This window comes from Chionomys nivalis, chromosome 22 (genome assembly GCF_950005125.1).
Source record: "Chionomys nivalis chromosome 22, mChiNiv1.1, whole genome shotgun sequence".
NCBI lineage: Eukaryota > Metazoa > Chordata > Mammalia > Rodentia > Cricetidae > Chionomys > Chionomys nivalis.
Window position 1 is genome coordinate 40880873 of NC_080107.1, and position 14141 is coordinate 40895013.

Here is a 14141-nt window from a genome sequence, read left to right on the forward strand (position 1 = left end):
TGCTTTCCATAATATTCAGATGTCACAGCGTGTACGCACCCTGGTCACTTACAGAGATTTTAAAAACCATGCCCCAATATGCACCATGCAACTTGGGAAGAGGTATGAACCAGGGCTTCCCACTTGCTGAGCTCTACCACCATGATGCTCTAGGCCCCACAGGCCATCTTTCAATGGAACTACTCACTGAATAGGGTCCAGGGGTGGGCATGCAGGAGGCCGAGTGCCCTCTGTATGGTTCTGCAGGAAGTCAATCATTGTCTGCCTGACTGTCCGCAGCTCCCTGTCAGGTCCTACAAAAGCAAATCTAGGTCATGGTTGTGGCTGCAGGTATATGTACCTCAGAAGCCATCCCAAGCCCAGAGTCCAAGGACAGTGAAGGCAGCAGCACCATTCACGCAACCCTGTGTACAGCTGCTCACTGACAGGCTGTCGCGTGATCAGTAGCAGGTGCATACAATGGGAAATCACACAGCCCAGAGCAAGTGACAGGCAACAGGATACCTGGCAAAATGACAAATCTCATGCTCATGGTGGTAAGAGGTGGCCAGGCGCATCAACAACTTCATATACACTGCTAACACAGGCAAACTACTCCTGATGCCAGAAATGGCAGGTGTCTCCCGGGGGACAAGCCTGTGAAGCAATCACCTGGTCTTCACTAGGGCACTGCTCACCTGGCCAGGCTCACACACTAAAATATATGAGCTGAACCCTATACTTGTGTGTGTGTGTGTGTGTGTGTATGTATGTATGCTACACTAGACACTTTCTCAATAAAAGTTGTTACCACATAAAAGTGAGAAAAGGACTGCAAGTACCGGGGTAGGGCTGGAAGGTGCAGAGCCAGAATGGAGGATATACATGCGTGAAATAGCCAAAGGACAAGCTTAATAAAAATTGTAATAAAAAATTTACTACTAGCTGGGCAGTGGTGGTGTATGCTTTTACTCTCAGAATTTGGGAGGCAGAGGCAGGAGGATCTCGGTGAGCTCGATGCCAGCCTGGTCGATAAGAGCTAGTTCCTAAACAGTTAGGGCTGTTACACAGAGAAACCCTGTCTCAAAAATAAAATAAAATAAAATAAAATAAATAAGAAATAAAAATTTTACTACCACATTTCCCAAGAAGGGCAAAGCACAAAATAAAGAATTTTCTGTGGCTGGAGAGATGGCTTAGTGGGTAAGAGCATGTACTGCTCTTCCAGAAGACTGAATTCAGTTCCTAAAACCCATAACAGATGGTTCACAGCCTCCTGTAATTCCAGTTTCAGGGGGTCTGACCTCCAAGGACAGACAAGGTGTGCACACACAAACCACACATATGATTAAAAAAAGTTTTTAAAACTTATTACCACACAAATTATTAAAACTCTGAGCTTTTAATAGAAAGTCAGGCAGTACTGGTGCAAATATGTTGACTGCAGAGAGGAGGCCCATGGGCTCCATCTGCTGGGACCATATCCAGTTTACCAGGTTGATGGAGTCAGTTTATGGAATGAGAATAGAATACTGCATATCTTACCTTTAAAATTTTCTCCAGTTGTAAACTCCTTTGTAAATGCTTTAAAATACTAAAGGAAAAACACATACAAAAATAAGAAACAGGCTTGGGGGAATTGTGCATATACTTAAGATGACTGCTGACTAAACAGGAGCTCTGGGCAAGTCCCTCCCAACGTTATACTGACTGCACAAGACATGTTCTATGCTTCCATGGACACCAATGTTCCTGCGGATGCATGAACCACTGTACTAAGAACCAATTGGCTTTCACTATGTCATTCTAGTCCAACAGGATCCGAAGCAAGACAACTCACTAGGGCGGGATCCTTACAAAGGTGGTATCCCTTGAAGAGCAATTTGAGGGCACAGGTTCTAGGGAAGAGGGGCTATCCAGAGCCTCTGAGAAGAGGAGAGCTTCCAACCAGGGCACATCATGATAGCAGAGGCTAGGTAGTATTCCCAACAAAGGCCACAGGAGAAATAGTGCAGAGACATGCAGAGGAATTCTATAACAGTGGGGGACGCAGACGTACTCAAGAGGAAAGTGACAGATATCTAACAGTTCCTCAAGAATAAAAAACACAGACACGCTCGTCACCAGGAAAACAGGGAGCACAGGCACTTTGTCCTGCACCATGGGCAGATGCATCATGTTGTGGGAAGGGCTGGCCCCATGGAGTCCTCTGGCCTTCTTCCCAGACCCAGCCAGGGAAACTTGTGTGTATGAAGGGGGTAGGGGCCCTCATTGGTCCATATAATAAAATCCAGGAGATACCTCAACACTCAGCAGAGAGGGCCATCACATTCAATGAGACATTACTGCACAGCCAAACCCAATGAGTCACAGCAGTGCCCAGCACCATGGGCAAATCTTGGCAAAGTCATGTGAAGTCTAAGAAAGGCCCAGACACTTCCAACAGCACTGTTTAATAGAGGGTATACAGTTAGTGTCAAGTAAGAAAGAGATACATGTGACATTATCAGCCCAAGGCTAGAAAGCAAGAGAACAAGCAGCAAGGGCCTGTGAAGCCTCTGGGGCTGGTACCACAGAGCATTACACCGGGAAGCCATGTATAGCATAGGAAGTCATAGGGAAGCAAAGCCCAGTCAGTGAATGGGAGGGGAAACACAGGGGGCACCACTGGGCTGGGTCTGCCTCTGACAGTGCAAAGTACTAGCAGGACAGAAGTGCAGAGATGGAGTCACAGGTTTTTTAGAAATTATCTCTGAGTTGGGTAGTGGTGGCTCACACCTTTAATCCTAGCACTCAAGAGGCAGAGGCAGGTGGTCTCTGAGTTCAAGGCCAGCCTAGTCTACAAAGTGAGTTTCAGGACAGTCAGGGCTACACAGAGAAACCTTCTGTCTCCAAAATAAAGAAGAAAAAAAAAAAAGAAAGAAAGAAAAGGAGGAGGAAGAAAAAAAGAAGGAAGAAGAGGAGGAGGAAGAAAAGGAGAAGGAGGAATGGGGGGGGGCTATGTGGTTTTGGAGATGCCCATGAATTTGAGATGTTCAAATGCAAACATGTGGCCACACAGTCATGCACACACCAAGCAGACAGACCTTCGGCAGGTTCTCAGGTAGTAACTCTGCCCTCTAGTGGAGGAAATATGTACAAATTTGGTGGCAGGCCCAACTGCAGCCCAGGCAGCAAGGTGCTGAGGAAGCCACTTTCAACACTGCTGGTTCCTTCTGCCAGTAACAGGACCAAGCAGCGTGATATCATACAAAGATAGGCACCCAACAGGCTTCTGTGTGATCAGGGGCTTCATAAAGCACCTGGCTCTTGATCAGAGCCTTCTGCAACTCAAGATGAGGAATAAAGGGGCAGTGTTCTGGGCAGTGTGAATGCAAATTCGCACAAAGTTTTTAATGATAACCTAGGAGTTACTGGTACAGGAATTCTGCCCCAAAAGCCCTTGTAAAAAAAAAAAGCAGGACTGGAGCAGAGTCAAGGTTGCTGGGGGCTCACCCTGAAAGTGGGGTAGAAGTGGATGTCATATGTGCGGCACACGTCTTGGTTCTTTTCTTCTGCACAGTCCAGAGCAGCGACACGGATGGCAGCACTCCAGTCTACAAGGCAAGAAATGGGACCTTGAGCAGAGTTGCCAGCACCACGTCATTCCATCCTAGGCAGCATCTGCATGAGCACCAGTCGCCGCAGTGAAACCACCCATGTACCTCCTCCCTTTAAGTGTTTATGAGCCTGTGCTGAGCTGGGAAAACAGAGTAACATTTTAACCAAAACAAGAGGTGTCTTCCACCACTGTTCACTGAGAAAACTGATTTTCATTGAATTTTCAAATCACTCAGCAGCTTGCTATACACCATTTCCTAGTAAAAGACACCTGATGGGTGGAAGTGTAGGAACCTGGAAGCATTGTCTGAAAGATGGTAACGGAACACTACAAGAGATACCAAGTATAGCATGCATGGTGAGTAAATGCCCTACATGTGCCTTGTCTTGGTGTCAGTAATTACCAGCTCTTGTGAATGTTTTATCCCAATCCCTACTCGGTTCTAGAACTCAGGAAGCAGCCTCAGATCCAAATCCATCATAAATCTTCCTGTCTTTTTCAGTCCAACACACCACCATGGCCATAGCAAATGATGCATGCTCCTAATGCCATTAGGCACCTAGTTGAACATCTCCTCCCATCCTGCCCACATTCGACACTTTCCCTAGAGCTCCTTAAAAGAGGCAAAGGTAGAGATTTTTATCAGGTTCTTTTGCTGGGATTAGTCTTAATAAGCAAAATGTAAGTCGAAATGTAAGTCAGGTGCGCCTTTAATCCCAGCACGCCAGAGACAGAGGCAGGTGGATCTCTGAGTTTGAGGTTAGCCTAATCTACAGAGCAAGTTCCAGGACAGCTAGGAACAAAAAAAAAAAAAAAAAAAAAGTGAAGTGTGCTTCTGCAGGAGCATGTGGGGAGGGAGCTTGGCACTTCCATCATTATTAGAATAAATACACATTAAATCAGGGCTGTAGCCTCTTTCCTCAGCTCTCACCCAGGGGAGGGACACTCTCCTGGTAATACAGAGATAGGTGCGTAGCTCTCTCTGCCTTACCCTCTGGTCACTAGCATCAGCTGTACCTTTAGGTGACTACTGGGGGTCCTTCTAAGAGCCATGCATTATAATTTCCAGGGTATTAAGTCACATCATCATGCATGCTTCCAGGCATCTGGTCCTGTAGGGGTCCTGTCTAGGCCCAAGCCCAAGAAGTGCTGAGCTTGCTTGGTGGCCTGTGCATGGTCAGCAGCACAGCATAGCTCACAGATACACAGTGTAGGCCGGGGGAACACGCATGAGAGACAGTCAGAAGAGCCACCTGGGTGACCTTGTATAAGCTGCCTGGAAGTTGCTTGATTTCTGGGCAGGAGCTCATACAGTTGGTACAGGCGACCTGCATGTTCTGTTGCTAGTGTTATTCCGTCACATGAAACCATTCCTCTGAGGACAAGTAATGTTCAAAAGCCTCAGAGGCTGCATATGGGGATTAACTTGAGCTGAAGGGACAGTGCTGAAGGGACAGTGTCAGAGAACACTTACACCAGGTGCCAGAGGTCAATGACTGTCTTCTTTGTGAGCCACCCCAGTGTCCTTCCTACATACCACCCTGACTTGTAATACACACCCTTTCTTTATTTTAATAAGAATAAGAAAGAAGAATAGGCCATTCACAGATACTAACCAAATAAATACTGTTGGCTATGGAAAGCCAGCTCTGCCACAAGGCCACTTTAAAAGCCTAGAAGAGAACTCCAGTATTTCTGAATCACAAGCATAGCTTCCTGGAGTCTCAAATAGCACAGAACTGAGGAAGAACAGTTAATACTCCCATCCAATTAGGGGCAGATGGCACAGAAGGCACTTTGAGGCTCAAGGTGCTTCGAGGGCAGATTCACGCCCTGCATCTGGCACAGCAGCTCACTTCCACCACCCTGATTTGACTCACAGACCCAACCAATTCACTCTGCTCACTGAGTGTTCCCACCCACACTTTCCTTCCATGTTCTAGAAAAGCACCTTCTGCCTGGAAAGAGTGTAACTGAAAAATCTCCACGAGTGAAATGCAGGAACCAGTCTCCCAGCCAGCTGAAATACCAAACCCACCTAGAACTGGGATGGATGCACCTAGGATTGCATGGTGGGGTCTGGTCCTGTTTTCATTTTTCAGATTTTTCTTAAGCATGCATACTCAGGAGAACTGAGGGTAGGGGCTGGGGGCTCAGTGGCAGAGGACATCTCTAGGCTGATCCTGGCACTGCAGCAGCTGCTTGCTGGTACTGGGTATTAGCTTTGTGTTTCTCAGATTCTGCCTTCCAGAATCTGAAGCAGAAGGCCACTTCAACACAAGGCACGGAAAAAGACAGTTTCCCAGTGCTGCAGGGGACAGTGCTCAGCAAGACAAACTACAGAGCCAGCTTTGTAGTTTGTCTGTTTATTTGCTTTGTTTTTGTCTGAGATAGGCTCTGGCTAGGTAGCCCAGGTTGGGCTTGAACTTGAAATGTTCCTGCCTCAGTCTCCTGAGTGCTGAGATCATAGACTGGCTGGTTAATATAGGCCAGCGCTAGAGACTGAACACAGGAGCCCTCCTGATATGGCTCGGCATCTGGAAGACTGAAGGCACTGAGAGCCTAGTCCATTAGGAATGCAGAGCAGCGTTCGCTGACAACTGCACCCTGGCTCTCCATCAGTGCAAGGCCTCATCGCTGATTCACAGATTTCACCACCACGGTCAGCTCTGTCCCCAAATACACGAGCAACCTCCTGGCCCTGCAGCGTAACCAGCACAGAACACTGCTGTGGGTTTTTGATCCACACTGTCTCAACCCGGCCCTACTCTGTACTGAGGACACTGAATTCTAAGTACCCACATGATGAGGAAGAAAGAGGGAACTCCAGAACCAATTCTCCTGACAAGGATACCAGGACAGAGACAAGGAAGGAGTGCATGTGGGGAAGCTGATGTTTCTGAGTGCTAATCTACTACCTGGGCTCTGGGAAGCAGCAAGGCGCAGTGAGCCATACTATCAAGATGGAGGGAGACTCTTAGCTCAGCTGTGCTCCTCAGAACAAGTTTGTATGGCCTTGTGCAAACAGTTTCAGGAGCTCACGCAGGACCTCACAGAGCTCTGTGGCTTTCAACCACAGTCTTTACAGGTCCCCACGGTCACACAACACTCTGTCAGATCTCTCATCCTGGGTTTGGACCCTGCTTTGCTCCCTTGGCTGGGTCCTCTTCCTGTCTCCCTCCAGGTCTCTGAGGGGATACCACTACAGCATCCACGACACTCAGGTGCATGAAGGTGAAGGTGAGGACCACGAGCAGCGCAGCAGTCATCAGCTGGTGAGCGCTGCAGATTGTCCCAGGACAACAACATGGTTAGCCCATGGAAGCAAGGCTGAGACCTCTCTAAGGTCAGAGAAAGGTCTTCTTACCAAGCATCTGTAGAACACTTAATAACAATGCCCTCTGACCTCAGAGATTCAGAAGAGCAAATTCTACCACACAGCGCATGTGCATCACAGACAAGGGCCGGGAACAAGCCCTCCTTCCCATGTTGCTGGTGCAATGGGACTGACACACCACAATGTCCACTTCTGGCCTGGCCCGCTCTGAGCCCTGCCTCTGTGGTGACTGTAGCTGGCTGTCCAAGCATTTCTCCTGAAATGCCCTGTCTTCCTCCTCAGTTCCAACTGTCACACAAAGTTACAATGAAGACACCACTGGCTCTCTCTTGTTCAGCCTCACAACAATCATTTCAATCATATGGGATCGGCTGCCTGGTCCCATATGGGGCAACCGTTGGCTTGAAATGAGAAAGCCCTGGGTGGCCCACACTGTCTCAGCAGTCTGGTGACTCATCAGCATGGTAAAAAGCCATCACTGCAGCACTGAGGAGCAATGAGCGTGAAGCTTATCTCCTTCAGACACAATCGGTAACAAGGTCATCTGCCAGTGATGGAAATCCTTACCATGAGTTCACCCTGGAGCACCAAAGCATAATTTCCAAGAATAAAAACAGACTCTCAAACCGGGTGTGCTGGTGCATGCTGTAATCCCAGCATTTGGGAGGCAGAGGCAGGCAGATCTCTGAGTCTAAGGCCAATCTGATCTACAGACTGAGTTCCAGAATAGCTAGGGCTAAAAGAGAAACCCTGTCTCAAAAAATCAAGAGAAAGAGAGAGAAAGAGAGAGATAAAGAGCAGATTCTCATTGAGGGAACCCATGTCACCATGCTAACAATGTCCTTTAGTAGATCACTGAAGGTGTGGGCAGAGGAACACTGGAGGATCAAACTACAAGACTACTAGGGACAGCGCATGGCTAGGACAAAGCTGTCTCAGTGCTGACCTACCCCATCAGCATCTTACTGACTGGGTAAATGTGGAGTTCACATAAGTAGCCAGGGCTAGTGATCAATAACAGCAGCCACCCAGATGCCCCTGGATGACCAGTTCATGTGAACTGAAGTCGTCCTAGTATGAGATGGAAAGGACCCGAGGCCCACAGTGGCTGAGGATGAAAGCAGCCAGAAGGCGGAAGCTGACCAGGCGGGGAGCATGACCATACCCTGGGCTCAGATGTGATGGGTCATTAAGTCTCCTTGTAAGAATCACTCCTTACTCTTGCCTCAGGGTAACCATTGGCCCAAATCTATCTATACAGTTGGTTGAGTGAATTGGTACACACCACATCTGGAATCCCAGCATCAAAAAGCAGAGGCAAGAGGATGGCAACTTTGAAGATCTTGCCTCAATCAAACAAATCATCCCTCCCTCTACAATTAAAAAGTGCAAAGGACCGTCACGAATGCGCCTTGCCTCTGCTCTGTCTACAGGGAACCTCACAGGCCTGAAAGGGCTGCAAAGCCCCTGAGCTGACCTTAGAAGGTATAACTTTCTTCTGTTTCCCCACCACCAACCAGACCCTTGGCTGTGGGGGTCAATGACCCTACTGTCCTCTATCAATAAGGGTACGAAGAGTTACTTTGCCTTTCCTAGGGTTCCAGTTTTTTTCTGACTTTTACCCAGACCTTCTCAGCATTCTGCTCTGCCGTATAAAACCATGGTTTGTTTTTGGTTTCTTGTCATTTAGAAGGATGGGCAGTTTACCAGGTCACCACCCTTTTAATGTCCTCTGGACCTGGGGTCCTGCCTGGGCTCTCTGTCCTTGCTGTGGTCAGTCATAGGGACAACTCTTCAGAGGGCACCAGCCTTCCCCAACTGCCAACCCAGCTTCTCTAGCACGAACAGGTTAGTCCTACAATTACTTTCTCAGAACTGCATGTCCCTCTGCCTGCACTGTGCACTGCTCCCTTCAGTCTAGCGGTGCTGGGTGAAGAGTGAGAGTTAGCTCAGAGCCAGCACTGCCAACTGCTAATGCTGAAAGTTCAGCTCTACGCTCATACGAGCACCACCTGCCCAGCTGCTTCTCCAGAGCCTGGTGAGCCGATAAGGCACCTGCAGAGCCACACTTGGATAAAGTGCCCCTTAACGGAGGGCATTCAGGGAAAAGGGCATGTGTGCTGGTATCTCATGAGGGAAAACCCAGCTGGGCTTGTGCACCCTGCGGAAGCTGCAACAGACGGCAGTGACAGTTAGAAACTGTGAAGCCTGAAGTCTGAGGCTGGCAGATGGACAGTATTCACAGCAAACAAAAGACACAGCACCTACTTCACCAAAAATGGGATTCAGAACCCTGAAAAGGCTGGCTATGGGGTGTGTGCCTCATTCAGCAGTGCCTGCCTTGCCTAGCCAGGACACCATACTAAAAGAAACCGAATGCAAATTGCTTGTTTGCACCAGCCAGGCTGTCCCTGTCCGCTCCATTCTGTGGGAACGGGGCCCCCACTGGAGGGCAGAGGTTGCGAGAGGGAAGGATAACTAAATTACAAGTGATTTCTGGCTTGTACTCAGCTTAGCTATTTTAGTACTACAGGTTTAGAAATATCTTTGAAATAATTATGATACACAGTAGACCAAGTTATTTCAAATTTATTTGTCAAGTAATTCTACTGCTGAATGAACAGATTTAACTTTCCCCATCACTTGCCATGTCCCAATGGAAAAGCAGAGGAAATCTTGATTTGTGACCAAGTATCATTGGTTCTAGAAAATGATTACAAGTGAATTAGCTTCCAGGTTCAAATACAAGGCAGGACTGTTTTAGCTCTCTTACAGCTTCTTCACCCTCACAAAATGCTGGACAGCCAAGTCTCCGAGCCCACATTCCAGACTCCTAGAACCTTCTCTCTGATACTTGCTACCCACCAGTACCCAGGACCAGCGTGGGAACCAGGCCATCACTCTTCCCCAGCCTCACTGGGAGTGGCTGGGTCTCAAGGTTCTGCATTCTCAGCACTTGGTTTATTTAGTCTTGGTAAGCTGGAAAACAATGTGGCCCTAAGCATTCAAGGGTGTACAGGGATGAGGGCAACAAGCCCTGCTGGTGAGATGGTAAAGCACACACTGGAGAGACAAGGCAGGAATTGCTGTGATGACTGGGTCCGGTCCACGGCCCGGGACCTGACATGCAGTGGGGACAGCCCTCTGAGTGGATGGCCAGCCTTGTTAAGTAAAACCCACTTGGTTATTTGAAAACACACAAGCAGCTGAGGCCCCTGACATGCTAACTGCAGCTGCCTTGGAAAGGCACATTCTCTAGCCAGCTGGCAACTGGCCCTGGCTAATGGTAAAATGACCAGATGGCTGTGACATACACCAAAGAGTGGTTGCCCTTTGTAGCTTCCAGGATTCTGGGCCCTGCCAGTCCTGCCACACCCCTCAGCAATTACTGTCACCAGTGTCCCTCTCTACTTGTTCTCGGTAAATGGGTAACAGGCACCCCATAAATACTAAGCAGTCATCTTCAAGAGCCTGTGTTCTAAGCAAGCAGAAGACACCTGACACCATGGGAATGAGGAACCTCGGGGAAGGCACAAAGGCTCAGCTACTGCTGGCAACAGTGACAGAGCACTACTCAGTCCTCCACTTGTGGATGGCACACTCTGTGCCCATCTATCTGTCCAAGACCTCCCACTCTCAATTCCCAATGTCCTCTTTAGAGACACAGAAGTGTGCCAATGGGGTTCTGGAATCACCTGTGCCTGGACTTCGGCCCTGGCCTGTCACCTAGGTACCATCACCTGCAATATAGAGACTGACCAACAGTTCTAGACTCATCCTAGATGCTGTGATGATGACCTGCCAGGTCTCCTGTTCCCCTTCAAGACCTTCACCAAGAATTTTAGGGTCGCCGGGCGGTGGTGGCGCACGCCTTTAATCCCAGCACTCGGGAGGCAGAGACAGGCGGATCTCTGTGAGTTCGAGACCAGCCTGGTCTACAAGAGCTAGTTCCAGGACAGGCTCCAAAACCACAGAGAAACCCTGTCTCAAAAAACCAAAAAAAAAAAAAAAAAAAGAATTTTAGGGTCAACACAGATCTGCTCTGCTCTCCAAGGTGTACTGAAGGGGAGAGAAGAGCTCAGAGGGACACAGGCTCATTCTTCAGGCACATTCCTGTTCTCCTAGGCATCTACACAAATCCTTCAGTGGCCAGGAGAGAAAGCACAGGTGCCAACTGCCAATCCAGATTGAGACAAACACAACAGCCTGGGACAAATGATTTCAACAGAGCAGGTTTTGTTCTGGGAAATACTTAAGATGGGATAGGCCTAAGCCAGGGCCACATAAGTACTAGAACAGCCTTTGGGCCCAATGAACAGACCTTTTGTTAACCTATTTCTCACAAGGAAACCCACTATTTCCCCCTAAAAGTCTGTGAAGAGCCAAAGAAACACCTGCGTAAGTTTCTGAGGAAGGGAAAGGCATCCTGAACCAAAGACACATAGCTGGGGAAGCCCTCCCTCTACAGACCTCTAGCTGCTTACTCCAATTGAATAAGCTGAGGGGCAGGAAAGCAGACATAGGCCACCATCTATCTAGTTCCAATCCCCACCCATGGCAGCAAAGCCAATCCAACCAGAGTCTGGGGTAGGGGCTGCGGGGGTGGGGGGGACGATGGACCACTGGGTGCTATTTCAAGGGGACAGGAAAAGATACCTGGGGAGAACCCAATGCAAGGCCCATAGACTGTGTGGCTAAGCATCCTCCTTGCTGCTGGATGACCCAGGCAGGGAGCCCCGGTAGGGAACATAGCAAGTGGAGGCTGGGACAGAGGGTCTAGTGCTTCCCATATTCTGCACAGAATCCCACAAGACAAGGTACAGAAGAGGAACTGAACTCAGTATCCCAGGAGGACAGGGGTGAGAGTCAAAACCTTCCCAGGAAGTGGGACATGGCAGACATCACAAGGGACACTGTCTCTTCTGCAGGTATCTAGCAGGATCCCTTACAACAGGTGACCTGACATCTTTGGAGCTTGTGCTGACAGGATGTTGGGACCCACCCAGCAGCCTAGGGTGAGCCCGATAACATGGGTGTCTACCAAATCCCCAGGTGACTTGCTTCACACTCGAACATACTCTGAGGGCCCTGCTTCCCTCCTCAGGTTCTCACCTGTTCCTGCCAGTCAGCTCTTTTCCCAGACCTAGAGCCAGTCTCAGGCTCTTCTTCTTGGCAGCCAGCCACTCTTTCAAGGCAACTCCACTTCATTAAGTCAACCACAGCATTAACCGTGGGTGTTTATGTGGCACTTTCGGAACAGTCTTCCTTTCAAGTTCCAGGGACATCTTAACCCCTTCTGCTGCTGGTCTGGTTACAGAAGGGCCCGCTTATAAAATATGGTGTGGCTTATGACATCCACAAGCCCGTTATTAGATTGAAAGTCAGAACCGAAATAAACAAAAGAGCTGCCAACAAGTCTTGCCAGGGTCACCTGCATGTCCACTGACAAGTATCAAGAACAGGAAAGTCCTCTCTACTACTCAGTGGTTTGAAAAAAAAAAAAAAAAAAGTGAAAACCAAAACCCCAATATAAACTCTGTCTTTTCAGTCACTGGTCTCAGTTTCGGCTAGTGCTTGCCAGGGACTTAAGAAAACTTGAAATGGTTTGGAGGTGGAGGTTAAAAACACATTCTGTTCTTGCAGGGACTGGGAATTGATTCCCAGCACCTACATCTTACAGCTTCAGAGGATCCACACCTCCGGCTTCCATGAAAAACTGCACACATCTACACCCACATAATTCAAAACAAAATAAATTTTAGGAAGAAAGAAAAAGAAAACCTTCAGACCCAAGAGAACAATTCCATTAGATTTTACATAAAATAAAAGCCTAGCATTCAAGAAGCAGGAAGTCAGTGGATTCTAGGACAGCCTAGGTTACACTATGAAACTCTTAAAAAAAAAAATAAATAAAGTGCCCCAACAGGGAGGAAAGATAAGGTAAACATCTTAAAACAGTCATTTGCAATTGTGTACTTGGGAAAGGCTCTTTGCAGATCTGTTGAAGAAAAACACAGTAGTGTTCAACAGCAGACCTAAAGGCAAAGGTGCAAGAGCAACAATTTGTTGTCTTGCCCTGCGAGATCTGTAATTAGAGGTTAGATCAACAGTAGTAAGCGGCTGGAGCCAAACCTCAGCCAGTGCTCGGAAAGCTACTGGACATTCACTTAAATCCCACTTTTGGGAGCTGCTGGAAGAGGTCTGAGGTCTGCAAACGTAACTTAGCACTAAGAAAGGCAGGATTTCTCAAAAGCTATGGGTAGTGAACGAGAAGCCCAGCAAGAAGACGCTTTGCAAACTTTCTGCTTCTGCAGAGCAGTCCCCAGAGTGTCTGGGTTTCTAAGTTTCTCGGCCCGAAGCCCACCATATGGCCGGTTACCTAGCAAACCAGGTTGGGGTTTGACAAGATCGGGGACCCTTCCAGAGTGGAGAAGGTGGCAGGCTCTGCAATTGCTGGGGACGGGGAAGGTCAAGGCTGGCCAGGGAGGGGCCAGCATAAGAGGCTGCGGACAGGATGAAGTCGGCGTTCTGAGAGCTGGCGACCTCAGCAAAGCCATCGGCCCCCGCGGAGGCTGCGACCCGCACAGCTGTTGCGCGGAAGGGACGTTGTCCGGCGCGCGGGACCCTCACCTCGCACGTCCGCCGCCAGCGCCCGCCAGGTGGGCGCGTAGCCGATGCAGTGGCCGCACCATGACGAATGGAACTGCACGAGCCACGCGGCCGAGCTGTTGCCTGTGGCCGAGCGCACGCTGCCGCTGTCCAGCAACCACACGGCGTCCACGCCCACGCGGTACAGCCGCGCCGCGCCGCCCTCCCGGGGCCCCACCGCCGCCACCGCCGCCAGCAGCAGGAGCAGCCGCGCGGCCCGGAAAGGGGGCGGCCGCCGCGCTTCAGCTTCGGGGCAGCGCGCCACAGCCCGGGCTGCCGCCATGTTGGGAGTGCCGCCGGCGCGCCGACCTTTCACCCCGGCAACCGCCGTCACGTGCTTGCGCGCGCCGGTCCCGCCCCGGGCATTGGCCCCGCCCCCAATCAGCTAGTCCTCTCAAGGACCACCCCTCGTTCTTTTCGCCCCGCCCTCGTGATCTGGTCCCACCCCGAGCCCTGATCATTCCAGGTCCGGCTTCTCTCTCTCTTTTTGCCCCGCCCCCGTCCACTGGCCCCGCCCCAGAACGCAGGCCCCGCCTCGCTCCCTAGGCCTGCTCCGCCCCCGTATTTCTGGCCCCG

At 49.7% G+C, this 14141-nt stretch overlaps 1 protein-coding gene across 1 annotated transcript in view; it reads right to left on the reverse strand.

Annotated features, from left to right (window-relative positions):
* The window catches only part of Qsox2 (quiescin sulfhydryl oxidase 2), a 30681-nt gene extending 16794 nt beyond the window's left edge, over positions 1-13887 (reverse strand). The window contains exons 1-4 of the mRNA XM_057755745.1: positions 13548-13887; positions 3475-3575; positions 1525-1573; positions 188-293 (exon numbers count right to left, since the gene is read on the reverse strand). Of these exons, the coding sequence (XP_057611728.1) occupies positions 188-293; positions 1525-1573; positions 3475-3575; positions 13548-13848 (557 nt within the window). The 5' untranslated portion in view covers positions 13849-13887. The remainder of the gene's footprint in view (positions 1-187; positions 294-1524; positions 1574-3474; positions 3576-13547) is intronic.
* Positions 13888-14141: the final 254 nt, after the last annotated feature.